The following is a 27,518-nucleotide window of genomic DNA, read 5'->3' on the forward strand; positions in this document are numbered from 1 at the left end:
TGCAAACGTGGCGGCGGCGGCGGCGGCGGCAGCACCCGACCCCGCGGCGCCATTTCGCGTCCCGCCGCTCGGGCAGAAGGACGCCCCCACCGGGCGCCCCGAGGCCCGCCGGCCCCGCCGCGGGAGACGTGGCAACGCGTGGCGGGGGGCGGGACCGCAGCGCGCGGCAGCACGGCGCACGCGCCTCGCCGCGGAGGTTGCCGGGAATTGCAGTCGGCAGCGGGGCCGGCGGGCGCCCCGTTCGTCGGCGGCCGAGGCTCGGGTCGCCTTTTCCCCGCGGGGCCGGTTTAGCCGGTCCGCCCGTGGTGCTCGGAGGGGCCGATCCGCGGCGCCGGGGCTCGGCGGCGCCTCCCGTCGCTGCGCGCGGGAAGGTGCCGCGTCCTCACCCGTCGTCCCCGGCGGCGGGAGGGAGTGGCCGGAGGGCCGGGCCGGGCCGGGCGGCGGGGCCTGAGCGCCGCAGTCGCCGCCCTCGCTCGCCGGTCCGACTGCAGCGGTGTGGGCCCGAAGCGGCCGGGGCAGGTGCGGGGCTCGGGGCGCTGCGGGAGGCCGGGTCCCGCGCGGGGGGGCGCGGAGGTGAGAGCCGGCGGGGCCGGGAGAAGCCGGCAGGGGGTCGAGCCGTCCGCCTGGGCCGCGCCGCTACCGCGTCGCGCGTGAGTGCGGATAGAGGCTCCGGGCCGAGGCCCCGGCACCCCCGCTCCGGGCGGGTTCCCCTGGCAGCCCTGCGGCAAACAGCCCTGGCCGGCATCACGTACGTTTCCGCTTGGCTGCCGTGGCGCGTTGTGGTGCGCGGTGAGTCACCGGCTGCCCTGCCCGGCTGCCCTGCCCGGCTGCCTCCAGAGGGTCCGGGTTATCCGGCTCCGACCCGGGCGACCCGCGCGGTGCCGGTGTCAATAACCGCGGGCACTGACCGGCCTCCACTCGAGGAACGGCTTCTGTCTGACAGGCGGTGCTGCCGTGTCAGTTCAGGCGCTGGAGGCACTGCTGAAGTGAATTGCCCTTGATTTTAGTGATTCGCTATCTCACAAAAAGAGCTTTTATTTTTCTTTCTTTTTTTTAAAGAGAAAAAAAAAAAAAAAAAAAACAACCAACAAACCAGCATCTGGAAGTGCAGCAGCTGTTGCATCTCGTCATATCTACAGCTCCCTGAAAGTAAGCAGTGTCAAGTGGGAGTTGGCCTCTTCTCCCAGCTGACAGTAATTGGCCCAGTGAGAATGGCGTTAAGTTGCACTGGAGGGAGTTTGGGTTGGATATTAGGAAATACTGCTCCTCTGGAGGAGAAACAGTACATTGGGCTGCCCATGGAGGTGCTAGAGTCACTGTCCTTGCAGCTGTTGGAGAACCGTGTAGATGTCTCACTGAGGGAACGGTTGGTAGGCATGGTGGGAATCGGTTGCTGGTTGGACTAAATGATCTCAGAGGTCTTTATCAACCTTAATGATTCTGTGATTGTATACTGAATCAGTAGTTCTTAATTGTGGTCAACAGTAATGGGAGGTCCTGGGAGCTATACTGCCTTTGTGATATTTAAGAAGAAAAACTTGACAAAATTTTATGTGTTATGGATCCTAAGGATTAGCGGTATATTAAGAATGTAGGGAACAAAATAATTCTCAGAAGACTAGAAAGCTTTTAGACAAGTAAAAATACTTGATTTATATATTGCTTACAGTGAAATTTCCTTTTTTTTTTTTTTTTAACATTATACGTGAGCTATGATATCCTTATCAGCAATAGGGCAAGTCCCTCTAGCACACCTGGCATTTCGGTCTGTCTTGGCGCTGTGATAGGTCTGAAGAACACTGGGTTCTGCTTGATAGAAAACTTTTTTTTTTTTTCTTAAGTGAAAAATATTGTGAGTGTTTTGATTACAACTATTTTTGTTATTAGTGTGAAATAACTGTGGGAAGGTTCTGTTCTTTTTTTTTTTTTTGTATATTATGTGCCTCACTTTGGACTTGGGAGCGGTCATTTAATAACGGATAATTAGACTCACAATCCCTGCATGCCCTTCCTTTGGCTTCCGTGAGGCTTTGTGTGTCCTCTGGCACCTTCCTGCAGGCACTGAAGGGAGTTCTGTCCCTGTCCTTCTCTCTCTTTCTAACACAGAATAAACCAACGTGAGGAATATTTTGAATGAAGGTTTTATACTCAGTGTACTTAGAACACAAACAGGGTGTTTTTGATTGGGATCAGCTTCACTTCATCTTCAGTAGGATGCCTTCTTTTTTATTATTTTCTTTTTTTGTGTACATCTTGATCGTTCTGTTTTTAGCATCTTTTCGTCAAACCTGTATAACTTCTTGGTCTTTTGTGTTCCCTTTGGTCTCTTACTGTGTTCAGCAGAATTTTGTGCCTATGACACACTTAATGCAACCTGGGATGTAACATGGTGGAGTCGCTGTCCCTGGCAGTGTTTAAGAGGCGTCTGGATGAGGAGCTACAAGATATGGCTTAGTGGTTTATAGTAGCACTGGCAATGGGAGGTCGGTTGGACTAGATGATCTTGTAGGTTCTTTCCAACCTTGTGATTCTATGACTCTATGAAATAAGTAACTGACTGCTGCTTGTTCTGGAAAGCTGCCAATTTGTGTGAAGCAGGGCAATGGTCGCATACACCAGTGACGGCTACACACGTTTTAAGTAAAACAGATATGCGTATTATGATTTAAACGTGAGAAGTTTAATAGCATTTGAGATCAGTATTCCAACTACTATTTTTCATTTCAGGCTCTGCTTGAAAAAAACAGTATTGTCCCTTCAGGCTCTTAAATGTATTGGTTTTTTTTTTTATTAGCAGGGTCCTGAAGGAGCTGGCTGAGGTGGTTGCTGAGCCGCTCTCCATCATATTTGAGAAGTCGTGGCTGTCAGGTGAGGTCCCGGACGATTGGAGGAAGGGTCACGTCACTCCCATTTACAAGAAGGGGAGCAGGGAGGACCCGGGTAACTACAGGCCGGTGAGTCTCACCTCCGTGCCTGGGAAGATTATGGAACAGATCCTCCTGGACAATATGCTTGATCACATAAAGAACGAGCACGTGATCCTAGATAGCCAGCATGGCTTCACCAGGGGAAGGTCATGCTTAACTAATCTTGTGGCCTTCTATGATGGAGTGACGGCATTGGTGGACGAAGGGAAGGCAACTGATGTCATTTACCTGGACCTGAGCAAGGCCTTTGACATGGTCCCCCATCACATCCTCATCTCCAAACTGGAGGGAAGTGGATTTGACGGGTGGACAACTAGATGGATAAGCAATTGGTTGAAAGGCCGCAGACAGAGGGTGGTGGTCAATGGCTCTATGTCCAGGTGGAGGCCGGTAACGAGCGGTGTCCCTCAAGGGTCTGTCTTGGGACCGGTGCTCTTTAACATCTTTATTAATGACATCGATGAGGGAATGGAGTGCACCCTCAGCAAGTTTGCTGATGACACCAAGCTGAGTGGTGCAGTCGATACGGTGGAGGGAATGGAGGCCATTCAGAGGGACCTTGACAGGCTGGAAAGCTGGGCTCAGGTGAACCTAATGAGGTTCAATAAGGCAAAGTGCAAGGTTTTGCACTTGGGCCGGAAGAACCCCAGGCACCTGTACAGGCTGGGGGGAGTTGTCCTTGAGAGCAGCTCGGCAGAGAAAGACCTAGGGGTCCTGATAGATGAGAAACTTAACATGAGCCAGCAGTGCGCTCTGGCAGCCCGGAAAGCAAATGGGATCCTGGGCTCCATCAGGAGAGGGGTGGTCAGCAGGGATAGGGAGGTGATTGTCCCTCTCTACTCTGCTCTTGTGAGGCCCCATCTGGAGTACTGTGTTCAGGTGTGGAGCCCTCAGTACAAAAAAGACATGGAGATTTTGGAAAGGGTCCAGAGGAGGGCCACGAAGATGATCAGGGGGCTGGAGCACCTCCCCTATGAGGACAGGCTGAGGGAGCTGGGTTTGTTCAGCCTGGAGAAGAGAAGGTTGCGGGGCGACCTCATTGCAGCCTTTCAATATCTGAAGGGAACTTACTCCCAGGAGGGGAGTAAACTCTTCATAAGGGCTGATAATAGCAGGACACGGGGAAATGGTTTTAAGTTAAAAGAGGGAAGATTTAGGTTGGATGTTAGGGGGAAGTTTTTTACTAGGAGGGTGGTTAGGTCCTGGAACAGGCTGCCCAGGGATGTTGTGGATGCCCCGTCCTTGGAGGTGTTCAAGACCAGGTTGGACGAGGCTCTGGGCAACCTGATCTAGTAAAGGTGTATGTTTGGTGGCCCTGCTAGGCAGGGGGGTTGGAACTACATGATCCTTGAGGTCCCCTCCAACCCAGGTCATTCTGTGTGATTCTGTGTGAGTGTCTACTGAAAGGCAAGAAGGGGTTAATAAGAATGGCAGAAAATATGACTGAGCATAAACTCTGAAGCCTGTCTGATTTCTGGATAATGTCGTCTTATTCATGTGAAATTTCTTATCTCCACTTGTAGGTAATCTTACCATTAACTGTCAATTTCTGTATTTTAGACTAATAACCTGAAGAACAGTTTTGAAGTATGGTAGTGTCATTGAGATTATTGCAAAATACTGAAACAAATGCAATTACTTCCTATTAAACTTAAGTAAAGAAAATGATTAACTTGCTTGTTCAATCTCTAAATCAAATCAAAAGCAGGGCTTCCTGCTTTTAACGTGAGCTCTGTTAAAATTTTCAGTTAGATCTGGAGTCCATAGTTTCCCTTGGTGTATACAGACCTTGCCTTTGGGAATTCAGCTAGGGGCTGAGGTCTGACTGTTGAGAATCAGTATGGTTACTTCTCAGCTACAGAGTGGCCTTCTGGGTCTGGCCATATTTTTTAAACCAAATAACTGTTGGGAACTCAACATGATTTGTGCTGCTTCTTAGAGGGGTTTATTTAAGGATGACTGAACATTGTACACACAGAGTTGTTTTTTTCTTTTTTTTCTCTGTATTTATTTTTCCTATTTTCTCTGTATTTATTTTTCCCTTCTTTTGATTTTGTAAAAGTATAAATGAAGATTTTCTTATATGTGGTGAGTCTATCAAATTTCTGCAGTCAACTTCTGGTTACAAATCAGTAGATGGCAGTACTGATGTAATTTTTGCCTCTTTGTACATACTTCAGTTTGGTTGTTTCAGAATTTTTCCTTTGTCTCTTTAGTTTATTCATACAAAGTGTTCCTGTTTGCAAGGAGGAGAAGTTGTCTATTTTATTGTTGTTATTTGCTGGGTTTTTAAAGTAATTTTTCCATCTGCTTCTGTTTCATTATGTGGCTTTATTTTAAAAATCTTTACTGACCATAAAGCAGCACTAGAGGAAAGGGGCAAAACAAATAATTTAGTAAAGCTGACATTATGTGCATGTGTTTTTTGTCTAAGCAGCCTAACTTGCAGATGTGCAGCACGGCTGGCTGTGATGAACGTTTCATAGAAAGTTAGATGCATTAAAAATGTAAAAGCAGAAAATCTCACTGTAGCATTCTGTAATGATTTATATCCTTAAGAAATGAAACTGAATTTTTGAGAGCTCTTAGCAGTTAATTCTGTTGTGGCCTGGAGTGTAAATAATGATTTTTTAAAAAGTATTTATTTGTTTATTTAGAAACCACTTAAGCACAGTCTAGTTCTGCATTCAGTAGTAACAAGGAGTTTTGGAATTTAGAGAATTCTGGAATTTCTGGAGCTTTTATTCTTCATCTTCTTTGAGGGAAGTTGGAAACCCTCACTGGAAAGTTTGTTGAGGACTGAAAACTGTTGTTTTCAATCTTTTGTTTCCTTGGTTTTTTGTTTTGTTTGTTTGTTTGTTTCCATTCTTCCATGTCTCTTACATACTGCTTGCTTCCTGATTTCTGATATACAGCTGTGTTCAGGCAGGCCATTTATATTCAAGTGCTAATCCATATGTGCTGCGGACTTAGTTTTACTTATATACCATGGTGGATTCTTTTGACATGATGAGCTATTATCTCCCATTTACATCCGTTATAACTTTTTTCTTTCCTTATCTTTTGCATACTGTCTTTCTTTTCTTCTTAACCATTCAAAAGAAGACCCCCCCCAAAAAAAAGTTCATGCAGCACATGCAGACTGCTGCTGGCTTATGCTGAGAACTCAGTGTTTAAAAAGCTGCTGTTTGTGCAGGCTGCCAAGTCAGAACTTCACAATGAGTTTGATAGTAATGTGACATTTCTCAGTCCTGTGTTCTTTGGATCTTGCTCTGTTTCCCTCTTGAGGCTGCTTAGACAAGTGCGGAAGAGTATCTTGGGATGGAAGGGACTCGGGAAACAGGAGTAGGTGGAAAATGTGAGAAGCTGGATGAGCCACAAGAAAAAGACTGTGGGAGCATTTAGATTTCAGAGTTCTGTTGGCAAAGGGTTGGGAAGGTGGGAAGGAAGAGAGTGAAGGATTGGAAAGGGGGGAGCAAAATATTGCAGGTAGCTGTTGTTGTGTGCTATGTGTGAGAATTAAGGAGTTTGTTTGCCTTTCCACCCAACCAGTTATAGAAGACTGTGGTTTGTACTTGGGTCAGAGGATAGGCAGAGGGAAAACAGAGCAGCGTGCTTCTGATGGTACTGCTCAGAGGGCATCCAGCTTGTTGAGGACAGTGCCTAGCAGTGAGTACTCAGAACCATAGGGCCCAAGGTAGGGGAGCAAGTCCTGCAGCTGTCAGACTGTACTCCTCTCTCATGCTGTCTGCTGCTTTTGTGGGTTGTTGGCTATCTCACAGAGGTGGGCAAATGAGGAGAGAAAATGTGAAAACAACAGCAGTTTTATTTGTTTGTTTGAATTCAAACTTCAAGTTCTTTGTGGAGTTCTTCAAAAGAGGCTCCCTGGAAACTCTTCAGTCACTCTACATGGCCACAATAGTGAACTATGTTATTAGCTGAAATTAAACAGCGGATCAGCAGAGAATTGATAAAACAGAATGTTTCTAGGAGATTTTGGCCAGTGATCAGTTGCTCAGTGGAAAATTCCTTTGTGCTTTGCAGTTGGTAGTTGGAAGAAGAATGACTTCAGAAATGCTTTTACAGGAGGGAATGTAAACTCATATAACTTGATTAAAAAGCAGAATCTTATCAGAATGAACTCTTCTACATTGTGAAGTTTAACAGAAGGCTGGGTGCAGTTCCTTTCTAAAGGATGATAAGGCGGATGTACTAATTTTGTACAGACAGCCTGGACCCCACCAACTACTGTCCTGCCCATCCTGCCTAAAGAGAGGCTTTTAAGTGGATTAAAGAGTTGTTTTCATTTTTTAAAGCTATTTTGTTCTTATTTCTTTGAGAGAAAGAGGGAAAATGTATTTTTGCAAGTGGAATTCTTTTTATATATGTGAGTTTTTTTAATCGCATTACCTAATCCTTCTCCTCTATGAATTGTTAAGGGAATAAGCTGGCATTTCTCAGTAGCTGCTCACAGAATGGATATTGTGTAAAATGTTTCAGTGTCTCAAAGTTTCATACATGTAATTACTTTTGTAGGAGTTTTCTTCTGTTAAAATTTCCTTGGGGAATTTTATCTCAGAGAATCATGTAAGTTGCTGCTGTGCAACTTACCAGGGTTGGGAGGAAGAAGGGCCTCTGCAACAATGCAAGTATTGCTTTTCTGACTGTTGCCTTTTCTTCTTCTGTAGCTTTATACTTCCATTTTTTTTTCTTTAATAAGCATATAGCTTTACTTTTTTGGAAGTAGTATATCCACAAGTTTACTCAAAAGAGCTACAAAGTAATTGCAATGTAACTTGGCCTTCAAAATACAAGCACACTGTTTCATTTACTTTCATTTCTGACTTCAAATGGTTTGATTTTTGGGTGGTGCTGTGTGGAGCCAGGAATTGAACTCGATGATCCTTATGAGTCCTTTCCAACTTGGGATATTCTATGACTACTGTTACCAGAATAGTATGATATTTGGATTTTACAGGAATTGTCTGCACTGGAAATCTTATTCAGTGTAGTATTCATAACTCTTTGTGACTAATTTATTTCATTGTATTCATATTTAAAGTACGTTTCATCTGATTTCATTTGGCTTCTGTAAGGGGTAATTTAGCTGACCCTAAAGTTCTTTAATGCAAACAAGGAAACTGCTGGTTAGCAAACTGCTAGACCTTAGGTCACAGACCTAGGAACTTCTGGACTGGCTCCTAGCATTGGCAGCCATGCTAATACTGTTCATGGAGTCTTTGGCTCAGGTATGATGCTGAGGAGCATCTTCTGAAATGCCTAAACCTGAGATGGCTACAACTTCTTGGTTAGTCATGGTTTGCTTCTGCCAGAATGGGAGAGGCTTTGGTCCTCTCTCTTGCCCTTTGTAATGTTTCGCATCTTTCCCTGTGGCCAGCTCTGAAAATATCAAGTCCTTGATTGAATTGTTACTGCTCAGTAATGCAGCAAAATGCTACCTGAGCATTTTTTTGACCTTTTTTTTTTTTTTACAATGGGATGAGGGATTTGATTTGTTAACTATTTCTGTAGTTTTACTCATCTAAACTCTATCAGCATGTATTAGAAATAGTAACTGAGTATGCTTGGTAAGATTTTTAGGAAGAGGCTTGGAATCTGACTTATTACAGCTAAAAATAAGGATAAAGCATAGGAGAGGAGAGACAATTGTGTGCTTGAGATTAGTTTTTTCCCCCCCCTGGAGATGGAATTTAAATTACCCCCTCTGTAGGATAACGTAAGTCACTGTGTTGTGGCCCTCATATTTTAGTTGAAAAATCTTTGTCATATTTCTGAAGGTAGGCTTTTAAAATTTTTTTTTTCTGACAGGTTTTTGTAGCTGAAGGAAAATGATGGAAGAGAGCGGAATAGAGACAACTCCACCTGGAACACCCCCACCAAGCACAGCAGGATCTACTGCTGTCTCTGCTACACCTGTCTCATTAGGTAAAGAAACTTATTCTGCAACTTAATCACATTTAATCATGTGTTTTGAAGTGCAGCAGTTCATCCAAAAATGTATCACAATCAGCATGATCACAGTGCAGTCTGGATTAATTTGGAGAATTAAAATTATTTTTTAATCATTGAAGTTTGCTTATCTGGCATATATTTGACATACAGAATATTTTAGATGTATTTTTGTTCTTGAATTTTTTTATGAAGTTACATGTGTACATTTACGGTTTTTAAGGATATGAGTCCAGAAAAACTGTAACTTACACTGCAGTGCACAATTAGAATATCAACGTAGAAAGGAGTTAAAAAACAAATTTACACTCTGTTAAGGAATAGTAGTAAGCCTGGATAATCATTTTCTTAATACTGTAGGTGGAAATCAAAGCCATGTGTGCTTTATATCTGTATTTTTTTCAAGAATCTGAACAGCATGTTCTGAATGCCAAATATTTCATTTTTTTTTCTGGTACATCTTCTAATTTGTGCAATGACCTCCAAAGTGCTGTGTGTTTACCCTATGGGGTGTGTAAGGCAATCCACTACACTGTGGGAAGAAATCATTAGAACTTCTGTTGATATGTATTTTTATCCATTCCAGTCCCTGCAATTCGGTGAAGTAATAAAACAACCTTTATGAGTAATATTTGCCTTAGCCTTGTAGCATTTACTCGATTTGTCTGTTTGTCAGTGACATGTTGTACGTGAGATGTCCTGATGAAAGAGTGGGTGTTCCCTAACACAGAGGGCTTGAACAGTATCACTCTTGCTGGGTCACTTCCCATGTATTGCAGTGAGGGTTAGTGGATTATGAATTATGTTATCCAGTTTTAACTAAACTAACCCTCACAAAATGGACATGTGGACTAGAAATATTGCAGTGAAGAGATCACAGATTGATGATAGTGTTAATTATGTGAATGTCAGTAAGCAGCAAGGAAATGACAGAGATGACGCTTCTGCTCCGCATAAGAGTATTTGTCAGATCTAAGAAGAGGTTGTCCAACCGTCCTACCACCAGGATAGCCCCACTAAATCACACGTCCCTTAGTATCATATCTACACATTTCTTGAACAATTCCAGGAATGGTGACTCGTCCACCTCCTTGGGCAGGGGAGCCAGAAGTGCGAAAAGTGCTAGAGAATGTTTCTGATGTGATTGATTTTATAAGAACAACTTCTAAATGGTAGAATCTTTACAATACTTTGAGATGAGGGTTTATCATGAACATCTTTTGTACCACACAGATGTTTGCTGGCTGCTTTGTGGCAAAGTGCTTAAAAGAGTTGTTCAGCTTAAAGATGAGTTAGAATCATAGAATTGCTCAGGTTGGAAAAGACCTTAAAGATCATCAAGTCCAACCACAACCAAACCATACTACACTAACTCTAACAACCCTCCGCTAAATCATGTCCCTGAGCACCACATCCAAGCGGTTTTTAAACACATCCAGGAATGGTGACTTAACCACCTCCCTGGGGAGCCTGTTCAAATGCTTAACAACTCTTTCTGTAAAGAAGTTTTTTCTGAGTTGCATATTTTTCTTTTCTAAAAAGACAAATTTTCTGACCTGTTCTGTAATGACAGTGCCAGCACTGTTACCTAGCAGATACTTTCAAAACAGGTTCTTTGGAAATGTTTCCATCATTATGTAATCCTTCTGCTGAAAATGATGCAAGTATATACCCTATACAAACTCTTATGTCTATACTTTGATAACTTATTTAAAAATCTTCAAAAGAATGAGTTTGTGGATTTTGAGTGGATTTTGAATCCTTTTGTTAAAATATTAAAAAATCAACATTATTGTACATTCTGTTTGTTTCTTTTAACTTGCATGAATTTACAAGCTGAATTTCAAAAAAAAACCTTTGTGTAATTGGTGAATGGGAATGGAAAATGAGTATCCTATTGTAGAAAGCACAGTGAGTGATGTGCTTCCTCCATGTGGATCTATGTATTTTTGTGAAGCAGTTTTTCCAGCTGTGACAGATACTAAAATCACGTGTCAGAATAAACTGACCATGAGACCAGACCTTTGAATCACTCTATTGCAAAGTGTTAAACCAAGATTTTAAATAATAGTGAGGCTTTTCAGTCACATTTTTCTCACTAAAAATTCAGTATTAATAATAATATTATGTGGTATATTAATGCTTGAATTGAAAGCATAGGATACTGTCCCCACATAGCATCCTTGTCTCTAAAATGAACAGACATGGATTTGATAGGTGGACCACTCAGTGGATAAGGCTTGGTGGGATGATTGCACTCAAAGAGTTGCTGTCAGTGGCTTGATGTCCAAGTGGAATCCAGTCATAAGCAGTGTAACACAGGAGTTAATATTGAGATTGCTGCTATTTAATGTCTTTAATGCATGGAGTGTGGAATTGAGTGCACTTTCAGCAAGCTTGTGGGTGACACTGAGTGGTGAGATCAGTATGTTGGAGGGAAAAGATGTTGAGCAGAGAGATCTTCACAGGCTTACGAAGTGGGCCTGTGTGAACCAAATGAGATTCAAGTCCAAGTATAAGGTCCTCAGTCTGGATCAGGGCAATCCCAGAGCTGAATACAGACTGGGACAAAAGCTTTTAGAGAATAGACCTGCAGAGAACAACTTGGGGATTATGGTGAATGAAAAGCTTGGTATGAGCCAGAAGAGTAATGGCTTTAAACTGAAAGAGAAGAGTTTTAGGCTAGCTTTTAGGAGGAAATTCTTTACTTAGAGTGTGGTGAAGCATTGGAACAGATTGCTTAGAGGAGCTGTGAATGCCCCAACCTGGAGATGTGCCAAGCCAGGTTGGATGGGACTTGGGCAGCTTGGTCTAGTGGTAGGGGCTTTGAAAATGAATGACCCTGCAGGTCCCTTTCTACCCAAGCCAACTGTGCATGTGCCCAATTACTGTTTATAGTACATACTGATAGTATTTAGATGAGTGATGTTACATTTCAGGAAGAACAGTGCTAGCTATAAATTTCTAAGGCAGCCTTCAGCATCTGTTAATTCAGAAGACAAATGCTAGCTCATCTTCCTAGCTTAAGGCAAATAGAGTAATGCAAAGCTGCATGGCTTACATAATACTGTCACTAAGAATTGATTAAAGTCAATGTTTTTTGCAAATTTAGGCAGAACTAAAATTCCCTGTGAAGGGCAAAAAGCAGACAATTTCAAAACTTGCTTGTAACCAATCCTCTAACTGAATCAGTTAGGTTAAGGCTTAATATTTCTGAAATGCTTTTTTTCTTCTTCTCTCTCCTAGCTTTATCCAGTCCGCTTGCTACACCGAGCATATCATCTCCAGCATACTCTCCACCTTTGCCAGCTGCAGTGGCTCCACTTCCTCCTCCTATAATGACTTCAGCTACACCTTCATTCGTGCCTTCTGCAGCAGTTTCTACTATTGCTCCACCTCTGGCTCCTGCCCCAGCTCCTGTTACCTCTTCAGCTTTTAGTACCTCTCTGCCCCAGTTCTCTGCACCTTCTCCATTAAGCTCTACAACTGGTTCTGGTCTTTCTGTACCTCCCACTGGTCCACCCATCTCAGGGTTTTCTCTGTCTTCAACCTATGATATTACCAGAGGTCATGCTGGTCGAGCGCCACAAAGCCCACTGATGCCATCATATTCTGCACCTCCAGTCACAGGTAACTTTTTTTTTTCCTTTTTGTTTGTATGTTTTTATATTGATGAGACAGAATGAGGGATCTCTTGTGTGTTTTTTTTCCACCACTCTGCTAGAGTCCTACAAATTCATATTTTTAGTATTCCAGGTACATTTAATTAATGTAGCTGCATGTGGCAGAAGAGAGAGTAGCCTTTAGAACACAGACATGGTCTGGAACAGAGTTCCCTTTTGCTAAATTGTACTAGCATCTAGACTTACAGAAAAACCATTTTTTGAGAGCTGTGGTTTTTGTTAACTTGCAGAGGAAAGTCCAGTTGAACATGAACAGAGAATCAATTTCAGCCATTGTAGCAGTACCTCAGGCTGTAATCTCATATATAATTTATCTATAGTAAACTGCTCATCCCATGAGACCAGCTTCTGTTTTCTTGTTTCCAGTCACTAAATCGCATTAGGACAGCTAAAAATAAACATCTTTCATGCAAATGGTTGCTGTAGTTGCTGAACTGATGTCATTTTTGCTAGTGGAATGGAGACTTGGCTGTTGGCTATCAGGCTATGGTTTTACTGTTGCTGGTGATATCCCACTTTTAAGTGGTCTCTATTAAGAAAATGTTGAAAAAGACCTCTCATTTGGACAATGTAAGATTAAAAATAACTCTTGATTTCTTGTATTGGAAAATCATTAAAATAGGCCTAAGTTGTAGGGTGAAGGCTCATGCTGAATTTTTCTATTGTTTTTCTTTTGTCTTTTTTAAAATACATAAAGATTTTTGGTTATTTGCTCCTTTTTCTATTGCTACTGTTTTCCAGTGTGCAAGGTTAGAATTTTTCCTACCTCTTTTTATTGTGTATGAGAACATTCCTGTCTCTTTGTTCAAAGAGCAACACCCATTTCTTTTTTTCCTCTACAGAGAGCTTCTAATGAATATCTAAGTACAATAAAAAGCACCACTATTAAACTAACCTGCTAAGAAAAAAAACATTGTTTAATTTTACACGTAATGTACAGGCATTCTTGGTTCTATTGGTAGACACTGTTGAACTCATTTACAGTGGTTATATCTGCTAACCTTAAACAAGCAGAATTGTTCTGTTCAAGAAATGAAGCAAATCTGCCCAGTATTCTTTTATTCTTCCTGCACAATTTCCTTTTAAACAATGCAAGCTGCTGCATTTTAAACAATTTAGTACAGCAAAATAAATGAACATTTGGGTTTTATTTCTCCTTCTTGCTAGGTGTTTTGGCAGATCCTATTACTCAGCAAGCATCTTTCTCATCACCTTTGGCTTCTGGAACAGGAAGTGGTTCTGCAATCACTTTTCCTGAGGAGCATGAAGACCCCAGAGTGTCTACTGCCCAAAGTGGAGCACCTGCTGGAGGTCTGTGGGGGTTTATAAAGGTACGTTGTTTTTTTTTTTTTTATTTGTTACCCTTCACAAGGAGTTGTGACTTCTTACTGACTGTAGTAAGATGTATGTAGGTCAGAGAATGAGGAATTGTTAATTATGACTAAACCATAATGTTCTCAGTGTGGTAGTGCTCTTGTTTTCTAAAGATCAGATGGAATCTGGGAGGCTAATAAGTAATGACTGCAGAAATACATCCTGGATTCCCTGCTAAAGAACTAGCATCATAGTTACAGCAGTTATCCTTATTTCTATTCTGAAAATAGTCTTAACTTTATTATGCTTTTTTATCTCAGGTGTTTTTAACTAATCATTTATCTTTCTTACAGATTTCCTTCAAATTAGATAATGCTTAAAAGAATCTAAAATTGACAGATTGTTGGATTGGAATAGAATGAGACTATTTCAGTTCCCTGAATCTGTCTAAGATGGCAGTCTTACAGATAAGTTCCAAAACTGGTTGCATATAGTGTATTAGAAGCAAAGTTTGATACTAACGTAATCACTACACCCCACATCTTGAGTACTTGTCTAGTTGAGCAATTGAGGCAGTTAGTACCTGAATTTTCAAGAGATTTGTATTTGCAGTCTGCCAATATGGAAGATTCTCCATCTGTTTGGATTTCTGTTGACTTAGCATTGACTTGATAGAAATTCCAAATCTAATTGCATTACGGTTCACAGTGTTGTGACAACTTTGTGTTCTGCATTGATAGAAAAATGTAGATTATTTTTCCCTGCTTTGTAATAGATCAGTGACCATAAAAGCAGTCTGCACAGGCAAAAAAACAACTCCAGCTTTTCAGGAACCTGATAATCAGCAGGGACTGTATGTTATAGTTATTAGTTAGGCAGCTAGGCTGGAAGTATTTGGAGAAGTACTGCTTGACTCCAGATCTGGAACTTGTTACTACAAATATTTCTGAGGATCTCATAGTATTCCCTCAGTTCTTTTTACAACAACATTCAAGCTTTCAAACTGTGAGGGAACTGAAGGAGAAATATTACTGGTTTTGTCCTTGAAGGCATCCTGTGGGTAAATGAGAAATCACAAGAACTTAGATATTAGCAGATGGATGCTACCATTCAGAAAAGTTGCTGGGGTTGTGTGTGTTGACAGGAAAGCGGTTACTGTAGGCTCTGGCTCCAAAACTTTTACTATATTAGCATGAGTAATTGTTTAATTTTCTTTACCAAATTCTGTAACCAGACTTAGTGTTCTGCTCAGTGGTGAGAAGAGCGCATAAACTCAATAGTGAACTATTTCACTGTGAGATATGAGGAAATTAATCATTATTAGTCATTCTGTAATATCTCAGTAGATGTAGGATTGTGATTTTTTTTTTTTTTCCCCCTCCGTTAAGCTTGCAACAAAGAAATAGTATTCATACCTATAGGAAAGAAGTCTTGCTAAGGAGAAGTTACTCAGGGATAATTAAAACTTCTCTGATTCTAGAGATAATATACATACACATATTTTTACTATGCAAGTGCTTGTCGAAAAGAATGCATACACAGGGCTACCATGTGCAATGCTTGTCCTGTAGTGAAGCAAATGTAATCACATGCAGCTTAAGTGTTACACTTAAAGGAGTCAGTCTACCAAAGAAATTTTATAAAAGATTTCAGTAAATTGGCTTTCAGGCTTTATCTGTCAGTTACTCAGCACTGCTGTCTTTCTTTCACCCTGTGATCTTACCTGGCTTTAAATAAACTTGTGAAGAGATGCAGACAATCATTAAGACTACTTGCAAGACACAGGGTAGCGTATGTATTTATATTTAATTAGCTTCAAAGTCTGTCAGCAGCTCCACCTATGATTTGGCTGGAGTGTACAGAGCATTTTTTCCAGTATTGTTTAAAAGCTATTTATAAGCTTTCAGCTTAATTGCCCTAGAAATATTTTTTAATAATGGACAATTTAAAAATAGATTGTATTGTCTTTAGGAAGGGGAGAAAAGAGACTCGTTGGCTTAAGTTAGCACAATCTGAATCTAGCTGTGTGGGCTTACCATGCCTGTAGTTAGCTTTGGAAACGTACAATCTTACTAAATGCTCAGGGCTTCTGGTCCCAGAACTAGATCAAGTGTGTTGCCTATTACTGCTGTTGAAGATGTTTCTTTTTAAGTCATTCGAGAAATGCATTAATGCAGAAGAGGATGGTATATCAAGTGTATGCTGTACCCAAAGAGTTGTGCAGTGATAGTCTTCTCCTGTAGCATTATATGCTAATGAGTGAGATACACTAGTTGTTAAAAAGGGTAAATGTGATAAGAAAAAGGCAAGACAAGATTTGAAGAGAGTTGTTTGTTTGTTTTAATTGTAACGGAAGTCTGTCTGATTAAATGTAGGGTGTAGCTGAGAATCCCATGGTAAAGTCTGTTCTTGATAAAACCAAACATTCAGTGGAGTCCATGATCACAACACTGGATCCTGGCATGGTTCCATATATCAGTAAGTATTTGTGACAAACCATTACAAGCATATGTAAATAATAGGTTAATTTAATAGCATGCTTCTTACACATTTGAAGTTCCTGTATGCAGTATGTTAATTCAAAGACAGAATTTTGTACTGATTTCTCAAGCATATTGTCCAATGAACCGCTTACTCTGGAGATTGGTTTCTTTTATTTGTGTCTTTAGGTTCATTTGACTTCAGTTCACTGTAGTTCATTTACTGACATAGTAATGCCCTTTTAATATAAATTGTGAATGGTGAGGAAATAAGAAATAAAAAAAAATCAGTGATGAGGTCTTCTCTGTAATCTCTTTGTTCCATACTTTTTTCTCCCACTGTGTCTCTATTTAAGTGTTATGAAGTTTAATTAAAAGTGTATTCTGTGTATTAATCTTATTGGATTACCTATTTTAATTTTTCGTAAAATTGCACATTAAAATTAAAACAAGTCAAAAGATTGGCAGACTCAGAGATGTAAAATAAAGGTATTTATATGGCTGTAGAGACTTTCTTCCAATTTTGATGTGTTTCACCAGCATTATTTTTTTATTTTTATTTATTTATTTATGTGTTTTTTATTTATTTTGTTGCTCTCGTTGAAAAAATGCACCCTTGGATGATAAAATTATAGATTGTTTTATGTTGGCAGGAACTTCTGGAGGTCTTTTTGTCCAACTCCTCAGCTCAAAAAGGGACTATTAGAACCATATGCCAAGAACTGTGTCCCAGTGGGTTTCGAAGGTATCCAAAGAGAGAGGCTCCACGAACTCTCTGGGTAACCTGTGCCAGTGCCCACCCACACATTGAAAAAAGTTTGCTGATGTTCAGGGAGGAACCATTAGTATTTAGTTTGTGCCCACTGTCTCTTGTCCTAACACTGAACACCTCTGAAAAGAGCCTCCCTCTGTCACCATTGTATCTTTTTGTCATTTATTTGTATACATCGATGAGGTGTCCTGTGAGCCTGGTCTTCTCCATGCTGAAAAGTCACTGCTTGTTCAGCCTTTCCTTGTGAGAGAGATTCCTTGGTCCCTGAAGCATTCGTGTCAGACCAGTGGTTCATCTAGCACAATATTCTGTTTTAGCAGAAGCTATAGGAGGTGCTATTTAGTAAGTGACCACAATGCTGGTGACCACTGTAGCCTGTTCCCTTTGGGCTCAATTATCACTCACAGCCAATAGACTAAAGATGAAAAAAGCCATGTCCTGACCTGTTACTTTTAATGCACGTGGACATACTGTCCATGAGTTTATTTCAGTCCCTTAAACTTGCTGATGCAATTTACTTACTCTGACATATGTCATGTTCGAAAAAAGTCCAAGCTTTTTTTAAGAACCCTTGCTGAAGCAGAGATAAGTTTTCTGAGATATTTTTGCATGTATTAAGTTTGACAGTAAAAATTGTCTAGCTGTGATAGATAGCTGTGAGGTACAACTGAATTCATGAGTCTTTAGAAATATTCTTAGATTTCTTTTAATTCATGAAGCGGTTTTGTTTTATTATAAAAAAAAAGCTTAGTGAAATTTCATTCTTCTGTGTGGAACTCATCCTTTTCATATGGAAATTCTTCAGAAGTATTAACCATTTCTTGGATCCATGGATGTTTAATACCTAAAAATGATACAAAGTTATGGGGAGGAAGGTGAGCAACAGGAAAACGTTAAAATTTGCAGTCCAAACATTAGTGGGAAGTAATGTGATCATTTACTTAAAAGTTTACAAAATTTGACAGTTGTTCACTGGATTCTATTAACTGAATCTGTGTTCTTGATTGCCTTTTTTTTTTTTTTCAGGGTACTGAACATCTCTAAGTTCCTACTGGGTTTTTTTTGTTTGTTTATTTTTTAACCTATAAATCTCTTAGCTCATCATCTAACTTCCTAATTTACACCTGCTTCATGAAAGAACTTCTGTGTGATGTATGAGAAAGAAAATACCAACTGAAGCATACGCTTCAGATGTGGAATATATTTGAACTAGCTTTAATATGAATGTAGAGAAATACATTTGTACAGTAAATATGTTTTTCATTTGTTTTTTTTTTAAAGAAACTGGTGGAGAATTGGACATAGTGGTTACTTCTAATAAGGAAGTAAAAGTTGCAGCAATTAGAGATGCCTTTCAGGAAGTCTTTGGGATGGCTGTTGTTACTGGAGAGGCTGCACAGTCTAACATTGCACCCCAACCTGTGGGCTATGCTGCAGGTTTAAAAGTAAGTTAATAATGCTGAAGTACCTCCAATGAAAAGAGAGATTGTAGAAACATTTACCTTAAGGAATCTGACTTTCTGTAAAGGGAGATCATCTTGTAAGGTAAGCAAGCCTTTGCTTTTTGTTATCGTTGGATTTTGTGAAGTGGCTTGCTGAAAACAAGTTTTAATTTCTTGCTGTAAATACATTTACAACAGATGAAAAATAGTTTTGTCAACCTACTTACAATTTCATTGGCTGCCTCCCTATTAATTCAGCCGATGAAAGATAACTTGATTAACATCACAGGAATCTTCCCAAACAGATAATTAAGAATAATAATCCTTAAAAAATAAGAATTCACTGTGCAGAAAGGATTAGCAAAAAGTGTTTCATGAGATTTGAAAACAACCAGAATATAAATATATGTAAGGTGTATAGGTGGAACCACCTGCTGACCAATAACCAAAAATGCTGCAAAAAACTATTTAGCATTCTGTTTCTTAAATATAAGAAAATTGTTCACTTATTAATAATGAAGTAATCTCTCCTAACTGATGTGACAGTGTTCACAGCAGCGCTAAGCTGTATGTTTTCTCCACGTCTTTGTCTACTGCTGTGCAGTGGTAGTATTTTGATTACCACCTCAGAGTGATAACAGCCTTGATAACAGGTTCTCCTTTAGTCTTACAGTCTTGGTAAAGGATTCAAAATAGGCAAATCTTATGCTACAGAAACGGCAGTGGGAGTAACAGGAATGTATGCTTTAACTAGTAGTGAAACTTGTTACAGTTACAGCATGCAAGGAATTCCAAAGCTAATGTAGATCTTCTTCATGAAAAAAATAACAAATTTAGTGAGTCTTACAACATTTTTAACTGCTGGGAGTTCCATTCTGAATTTATTTTTTCAATGCTATTTTTACAAACCTCTCATATTTTAACTTGAAAAATACATTCAATTGTTCTTCTTTGCATTTGTTTGCAAGTATTGTGCTGTGCTTTTTTTTGAAGAGACTGTTGCTTTTCAGGGAGCCCAAGAAAGGATAGACAGCTTGCGTCGAACAGGAGTAATACATGAAAAACAGCCTGCTGTGTCAGTGGAGAGCTTCATTGAGGAATTACTTCCTGACAAGTGAGAACGTTAAATATATTTCTATGAGAGGAGGAAAGAAAGTAGAGTGCTCTTTACAAACTTGCAAGGGCCTATGAAGGAGTTATTAGCAGTACGTATCTCAGCAGAAGACAGGAGAGACTCTGTGTTCAGTACTGCTCTGTCAGGCTTCATTTTGTTGGTGTTGTTCAGCTTTTTTTCCATATGTCTTGAGAGCTGAATAAACAAAATTCTTGTCTATTTCTTTCATACTATAAAAGTACTGAGCTGACAAAATTAATTAGTTGTTTTAAAACCTGGTATTTGGCTATTAGCTTGCTCACTTTTGTGAACATATTTGGAGGTGTTCTGGCATTTGCAGCAATATGACATTTTCAGATGTTAGATTACAATTTTCCTTTCAGCAAGAATGTACAATTTGTGTTTTTTTTCCCCACAAACATAAATATAAATAAATAAATAATTTTTTTTTTCTTTTTCCATCTGCATTTTTCTAAAAGTGATGGAGTCTTGATTCGTTTTCAGTATTCTCTGCTCTTGCTTCATTTTTAAAGTTACGTTTAGTATCCTTACTGAAAGATGGATGTCGAATTTTCTGGAGTAAATAGAATTAGGGAGTGTTTTCATTTTAGTTTAATGTTCACTTCCATCTAGTCTAATTGAGATGTTTTATCATGTACATGAAGAAGTAACTTTGATTTCTTTTTCAAAATAATTTCTGTTCTTTTCCTTTGAAATCACTGATTCCTTAGTCAGATATTTTTAATTTGTTCTTAAAGTAGTCAACACAATTGAGCTGGCTTAGGACTGCAAGTAATTGAAAGGAATGCTAGCTTTTCTGCCCACGCTTTACAGCCCCAAAAACATCTTAGTCTTCAATATCAGTTACAGTAGAAACAAGAACATAACACGTGCTTTAATTCTTATCAAACAGGTGATTTTGAAAGTTTCCGTGCACAGTGTTACGAAAAAAATTTGAACTATTTTTGACCCTATTTTTTCTGCAGTTAAATGATAGGTCATAGTGATAATAATTGATTAATAATGATTCTGAAGTGAGCATTGTGGTGTTACAGTTCCAGTATGAGGGATCTGGTTTGTATTTTGCTGATATCCTTTCCATACTTAGGCATATGTGAAAGAAAGAAATATATTTCCAAGTAATGATCCAGTTCTCAATTGTCATTGAGAGAGCAGAAAGACATCATTTCCCTTCCAACTACATATGCTGATACTATTTGCAGAAAATATTGCAGTGTTCTTTTTCTGTTACATTTCCCTTCAGATTCAAACTACTTTATAAATTGGGAGCAATTTATTTTTAGCAATGAAGCTGTCTCAACTGTCTGTCATAGTTGCAAATAGGAGTAGTGCTCTATCAGAAGTGCATTCCAGTGCTGTTTCCTCCTATAAAAGAGGCTGGGAGTGGAGCATTTCTTCCACATTTGCTCCACTACACTCTTGTTCTGACATCAAGCTATTGTGACTGCCAGTCATTTCTTAAAATTGGAGTTCTTGTGTTTCTACGCAAAGAGCAAGATTATTGCTTCCCAATCTTTAAAGGATAAAATACAGTTTATACATAATGACATGTACATAAAGCAGTGACTGCAGTATTTTGCTTTCTAAATCTTCTGTGGTTCTTGGCAATGCTTTTGTCTTTCTGATTTTCCTGGAGTGTTTGTCCTCTGGCATCTCAACTGTACAACAGTTGAGTCATTGATGCATTGCTCTTAGTTTTGCTTGGATCTTATCAGTGTTGTGAGTTTGCTGATAGGGAGAAATGATTTAATGTTTTACAAGCTAGATGCAGAAACATTTTCGGTACTGCTTCAATAAGCACTGCCATTTTTTCAGACTGATGCCAAACATTTCCTGTTACTAAATAGCATAAATGTTCATAGTAAGGTTAGACATACCAGAACAGTCTTCTCAATAGGCATTGTGAATGAGAAATCAGGTTTTTAATTGTTAGGGAAGGTTAAATTAATGAGGAGCACTCTTGCAAAGACTGTGTCAAAAATGTCCAAAATAATATAATTTACATCCCCCACTCTCCCTCCCTTCTAGTTGTCTTAAGTATTTCCCATCTACACACAGAGATTGTAATTACATAAGAATAAAAATGATTTATACTAATTTTACTTTAGAATTACAACATCTTAATGAGATTTTATTCCAAATACCTGCGTAGTAGAGTTTATTAAATAGTTGAGTTGTAATTTGAGTATTAACATGGTTTTAAACTGAGTACTCAAACGTGAAATAACTTGCATGTTATTGCAGGTGGTTTGACATTGGATGTCTGATTATTGAGGACCCAGTTCATGGAATTCATCTGGAAGCTTTTACCCAGGCAACACCAGTTCCTTTACAATATGTTCAGCAGGTGAGTTTTCAGATTTTTTTTTTTTAAACCAATGGTAGATTAACAGTTCAGGCATAAAACTTCAATTTTAATCACCTTTATGATGTCAGTTCTTACTGTTGCTCCATTTGTATCTTTTAGCTTGTGAAATGAAGATAAAACATGCTTCTAAGTCATGTGTATGTACTACCTGAAGTGTTTAGTCCTTTTAGGCAAAGTAAGCTTTGTTTGAGAGTCTCATTCTGCATTATTTAGCATATAGAAGTATTAGTTTTACTTTTCTATTAATCAACAAGAATTATGAAAACAAATTAACTGATAGGAAATAATAGCAAAAAAAATTATCCAAGAAGTAGTCGTCCCTCCAAAATGGAATATAATTGTATCATTGTTATATTTCCATCTCTGGCTCAGTGACTAAAAATAAACGTTACCGACCTTTAAATAGGTAAAATAAGGATACTCTCACTTCCTCAGGTGAGAAGGGAAAGCTTTGCAGCTCAAATGATGCACTAAACAAGTGCACCAAGTGCACGAGGTAAGCGCTCTTACCCATCCAAAGATGTGCTTTCCTTTTTTTTTATTAACTTACTTTGCATAAGTTTTCGAGTTTCATCTAATCTCAGCAAAATTATGCAATACTGAATTGTCTGTGAACACAGGAACGTTTTTTCAACTCAGTGAAATAGCTAATGTTCCATTTAGGCATAAGCTGAGATCACTCAGCTTTTAATAAGTGTTCATGATACTTAGGTATTAGGTGGCTTATTACCAGCAAACTGGTAGCATACTGTATTGGCTAGTGTTCTTAGAACTCATTCCTAGTAGATATCTCTCTAGAACTGTGCACAAGCTTGATGCCACTGTGAACAAACAGATTCATACCTAAAAAGCAAGTCAGATATCCTGTTTTGACTATGCTATTCTGACAAAGGTTTGAATTTTCTGAAATATAAAAATGGAAGTCTTTGGAAAAATTGTGTTTCATCCTGTTGAAAATAAGCTAGGACTATGTAATTCTTAAATAACACCAGTAGCATTTTTTCATGAGATAACTTACATTGCCTGGACTTGCACTAGGAATTTCTCCAAATTTTGCCCACTACATGTTGCTTGACAGATACGAGCCATATGTTAGTTCTGAAATTTATTTTTACTGGTTCTGTAAAGAATTAAAAAAACAAAACAAAAAAACCACGCCTGTTTAGTGTTTGATCCATGTGAGGTTGTTTTGAGAAGACAAATAGCAATTGTTCTTTTTTCTTTGTTTGGTAATACCAATTCCAGTAGAGTGATCACTTACTTGATTGGTTTTAGTTCTTATTTTTCAGAGATGTTAGAACTATGAAAAGCTGATGAGTAACAGTTGAAGAAATACTGCTCTGTTTAGTTTTCCACAGTATTCTCAGTAGGGGTGCAGAAAGACATGAAGCTTCAGGAAAAATTGCTAATTAGTGCTCACTTCCCTTAGTGAAGTTGTATTTGCCTACCTGAAAATAAGCACAGCTGTGTGAAGTTACTGCATAAACTGTCACAAGTCTACAGATCATTGATAGGAACTAAGCACTTTTTTAACATAGAACACAAAGCTGATGTTTGCTTTTGTTTTGTAGAATACATTTTGTTATTTAAATGCAGTTGTTAATAGCTTGACTTTTAGAGTAATTTTTTCATAGAATGTTTTGTGTTGGAAAGGACCTCAAAGCCCACCCAGCCCCAGCCCGTGCCATGGGCAGGGCTGTTCCCCCCAGCTCAGCTGCCCAGGGCCCCATCCAACCTGGCCTTGAGCACCTCCAGGGATGGGACACCACAGCTTCTCTGGGCAGCTGTGCCAGGGCATCACTGCCCTCTGGGTAAAGGATTCCCTTGTAATACCTAATCTAAGTCTCCCCTTTTTTAGTATAAAACCATTCTGCCTTGTCCTACCACCATCAGACTATATAAAACTCAGTCTCCCTTTTTATAAACCCCCTCACGTACTTGAAGGCCACAATGAGGTCTCCCCAAAGGCTTCTCCTCTACAGGCTGAACAAGCCAGCTCCCTCAGCCTGTCTTGAGAGGAGAGGTGCTCCAGCCCTTTTATCATCCTCATCATCTCTTCTAGACTCTCTTTAGCAACTCCATGTTCTTCTTTTGCTGGGATCCCCAGGCGTGTACCTTAAGACTCGTAACAGCAAGACTAGTGAAAAATTATAATTAAATTAATTCATTCATAATGCATGGCAAATCACTGACCTTTTGATTTTTTGCCTTCAGCATATGTGTTTGTTACCTTTATTCCTGTTATGCATCTTCTAGAATCAGTTTCTCTCAGGGTTGTGCAAGAAACTTTTGTATAAATCCAGTACAATATCTTTACATAAAATTTAAATTGCAAAGGGAAAAAAGTCATTTTATAGTTGCGTTTATTACTAAGAACAGAGGAGAAAGATGCTTTAGATGATAAATGTTATTTGTTTTTCACAGTACAAAAGATTTAATATTAGACATGAGAAAAGCAGTTATGTTCTTCATAATTCTCACTGATGATGTGTTTTATTCTTTTATGTAATTGGAATAGTGATAAAAGCATCTATATAGAATGTACATAGAATGTAACTTTCCAGAGTTAGACTACCATGTGGACCATAATGGAGATAGTGTAGTTAGATATTCATTCCCTACTTCCAGGTAGATCATTTACTTTTTACTGACAGTATGTTCTGACTAATTAGAACAAGTATTGAATTTACTTTTCCCTTTCAGAGGAGTCTGCCTCTTGTGTACTTTTTGGTAACAGATTATTTCCATATTGGAGCAGACTGGACATTCTTACAGACTTACATATGCTGTTATTTTACAAGGCAGTAAATGAACTTTGGTCTGCTGTACATACAGTGGAAACAGGATAACTCGGTTATTTGTCAGAGAAAACCTGTATGAAGAATTTGGCTAGTTTTGCAATGCTGTGAAGAAATAAATAATATTCAGAAGAGTCCTACTGAGGCTGGAAGCCTACTCATCTTTATATGCAAGAGTGGCCAGAGGTCGGTGCCTCGAATGAGCATGAGAAGAGATAAATGTGGTGATGCTTACACCACTATTTTTCCTCTGTATCCAGCATCAGGGAATTACAGAGTGTGCTCCCTCGGTGATCTTGGGTATAGCTCTGTACTGATTTTCTGCCAGACTCAGGTGTTTTGTTACTTATCTCTTTTGAAGGGGACAATTTAACCATCTTGGGAGGGTAGCAGTTACTTTTTTTTAAAAAAACGTAAATATTTGGCTTCTTCAGAAAAGAAAACTATTTAATAGTAATGATAGAATTTCTTTATGCTCTTATATATGTTATTTTAGCTTTGAACTGTTCAGATCACATTTGGATTGTAGTACACACATCTCACAAAGTCTAATTAGTGTTCTAAATTATGGGGCAGTATGAAATGTGGATTCTGATATTGTCTTATTTGTCATGTAATCCTGCTGATGTGAGAAGGATTCTTCTGAAAGTTGCTAGTGGTGAAGAGAGAAATAAAAGTTCTGATTTCATACCTTTGAATAACCACTTCTCAAAATGTTATACAGGCTAAGAGTCTCACGCCTCAGGACTACAATCTGAGATGGTCAGGCCTGTTGGTGACAGTGGGTGAAGTGATTGAGAAGAACCTACTGAACATCAACAGGACTGATTGGCACGTCGTGTTCACTGGCATGTCCCGCCGGCAGATGATCTACAGTGCAGCCAAGGCTCTTGCAGGGATGTACAAACAACATTTGCCACCTCGGACCGTTTGAAAGAAGATTGATCCGTGACGATAAGGAATACTGGTTTTAGTCCTGGAATTGTAAAAGTTACATATTCTGATTCTGAGTGGGGATACAGCACAGATTTATAATCTACTTGTAAACTGTATATTACTTTTTGAGAAGTGAAGGTAGTTTCCAGTAGTGGAAATGAGTAATTCCAGATTTTGATAACTATGTGATTTCCAATATAATTCATAAAAGAGGAGATCAGAACAAACATATTTATAACTAGGATAATAGCGTAACAGTTTATAAAGTGGAATGTGCTATTACTTGACACCTTAAAAGGCATTTGGTGTGATGTTTAATATTTTAGTTACTCGGTAACTTTTTTAAAGATGGGGATTGTTGTTTAGCTACTTTTCTTATGTTAGTAATATAAACATGTTGACAGCATAATATATATGTTGTACGTGCATTTCAGTGTAGGGAGGCAACTTCTGTAATAGATGTTTCCTTAAGGCCTGTGCTTAAGTGGTACACTTCACACCACGGAGGTTTGGTGTACATAAGTAAGTTCTCAGGACTGAAGCTGAGTAGTTTTAATAACATGCAACAGTAAATTGCTGAAGAGCACAAGTCCATGCCCAGGTGGTTGAAGTCTGGACTAATGAATTTTTGAAATACAATTTTTCAAACTGCATCTCTTTTTTCTTTTCCCTCTTTTTTTTTCTTTTTTTTCTTTTATATATAGCTTTTCTGTTGCAGAGATATGATTCATCTCCAGTTAAAACACAGATTCACAGATTTATTGTTGCTTCTGTGGCTTTTAGATCAGATACCATATACACATGAAATTATTTCAGCATTGCATTTCAACAACATAATTTACTACACTATTTCCAAACTTCAAATTTTATATGTAATAATTTAGTTTCTTCTATTAAGTTACAATTGTCAACAATTTGATCTAGAAAATGGTGGGATGTATATCACTTGCTTTGTTATCCAGCATTTTCTATATATTTGTAAGTCTTAAATGCATTATTGTTGTCATGGGCTGTTTTTTATAAAAGTTTCTGGTCTTGTCTGATTTTTTTCATGGTTAAGAATATCTTCTATCCATGCTCACACAATCTGAAATCTTTATTCAGAAATATGGAAGTAATTGTGAAGAAAATATTTTGTTAATAATACTTTTTTTAAGAAACAAAGAATAAACAAATACTTTGTTTGCCTTAAATGTTTTTTTAGCTTGTATTCTTCTGCTTTTACCTATCTTAGATGCTTTCAAAGGACATTTTCATTCACAGTATACTGTTAAGTCAGTTAATATTTGTACTCAGTGCAAGCATGTCTATTTCCAAATAATATATTTTGCCTTAATTGGCTTACTCAGTAAATTAATTGAATAAATTTTCCTAGAGGTCTATATGTATTTTAAAGGTGATTATTTTTTTGATGTTGCTGATGAACACTGTGTCTGACAAAAAAAAGAATAAAGAAAGAAAAATCTCAATACAAATAAAAAAACAAGCCCAGAAAATGAATCTTGAGGTTGTGAGATTTCTCACTGGGATGACTTCCTAGTATCATAAGCTAAAATGAGGGTACATAGACTTCTGATTTATATCAGGAGTGAAGCAAAGCTCCTATATTCCAGTGGGAAACTGTAAATGAACTACTTTGAACATCCACAAGTCCTGAGGAGCTATGGGATCCATCCAAGGGTATTGAAGTAGC

General features: G+C 38.9%; 1 protein-coding gene across 6 annotated transcripts; it reads left to right on the forward strand.

Annotated features, from left to right (window-relative positions):
- Positions 1-366: 366 nt before the first annotated feature.
- PRRC1 (proline rich coiled-coil 1) lies at positions 367-27,207 on the forward strand. Of its 6 annotated transcripts, none has more exons than XM_090131225.1 (10): positions 389-519; positions 2,795-2,868; positions 8,757-8,873; positions 12,144-12,527; positions 13,748-13,911; positions 16,270-16,372; positions 18,428-18,591; positions 19,599-19,702; positions 21,968-22,070; positions 25,614-27,207. In XM_090131225.1, exons 3-10 carry the CDS (start codon positions 8,777-8,779, stop codon positions 25,821-25,823), a joined length of 1,329 nt encoding a protein of 442 aa, XP_089987351.1. In that variant the 5' UTR covers positions 389-519; positions 2,795-2,868; positions 8,757-8,776; the 3' UTR covers positions 25,824-27,207. The 6 variants fall into 6 exon arrangements, with proteins under 6 accessions (XP_031465007.1, XP_089987351.1, XP_089987350.1 ...); XM_090131224.1 differs by having other exon boundaries at positions 2,798-2,868; XM_031609147.2 differs by lacking the exon at positions 2,795-2,868 and having other exon boundaries at positions 367-519.
- Positions 27,208-27,518: the final 311 nt, after the last annotated feature.

This window comes from Phasianus colchicus, chromosome Z (assembly GCF_987193195.1).
Source record: "Phasianus colchicus chromosome Z, bPhaCol1.hap1.1, whole genome shotgun sequence".
Lineage (NCBI taxonomy): Eukaryota > Metazoa > Chordata > Aves > Galliformes > Phasianidae > Phasianus > Phasianus colchicus.

Bases quoted from the DNA above. Each gene is read 5' to 3' on its own strand.
- PRRC1 (XM_031609147.2), top strand. From the start codon at position 8,777: ATGATGGAAGAGAGCGGAATAGAGACAACTCCACCTGGAACACCCCCA. The intron at 8,874-12,143 runs GTAAAGAAACTT...TCTCTCTCCTAG, and splicing joins TGCTACACCTGTCTCATTAG to CTTTATCCAGTCCGCTTGCT. The intron at 19,703-21,967 runs GTGAGAACGTTA...ATGTTATTGCAG, and splicing joins GAGGAATTACTTCCTGACAA to GTGGTTTGACATTGGATGTC.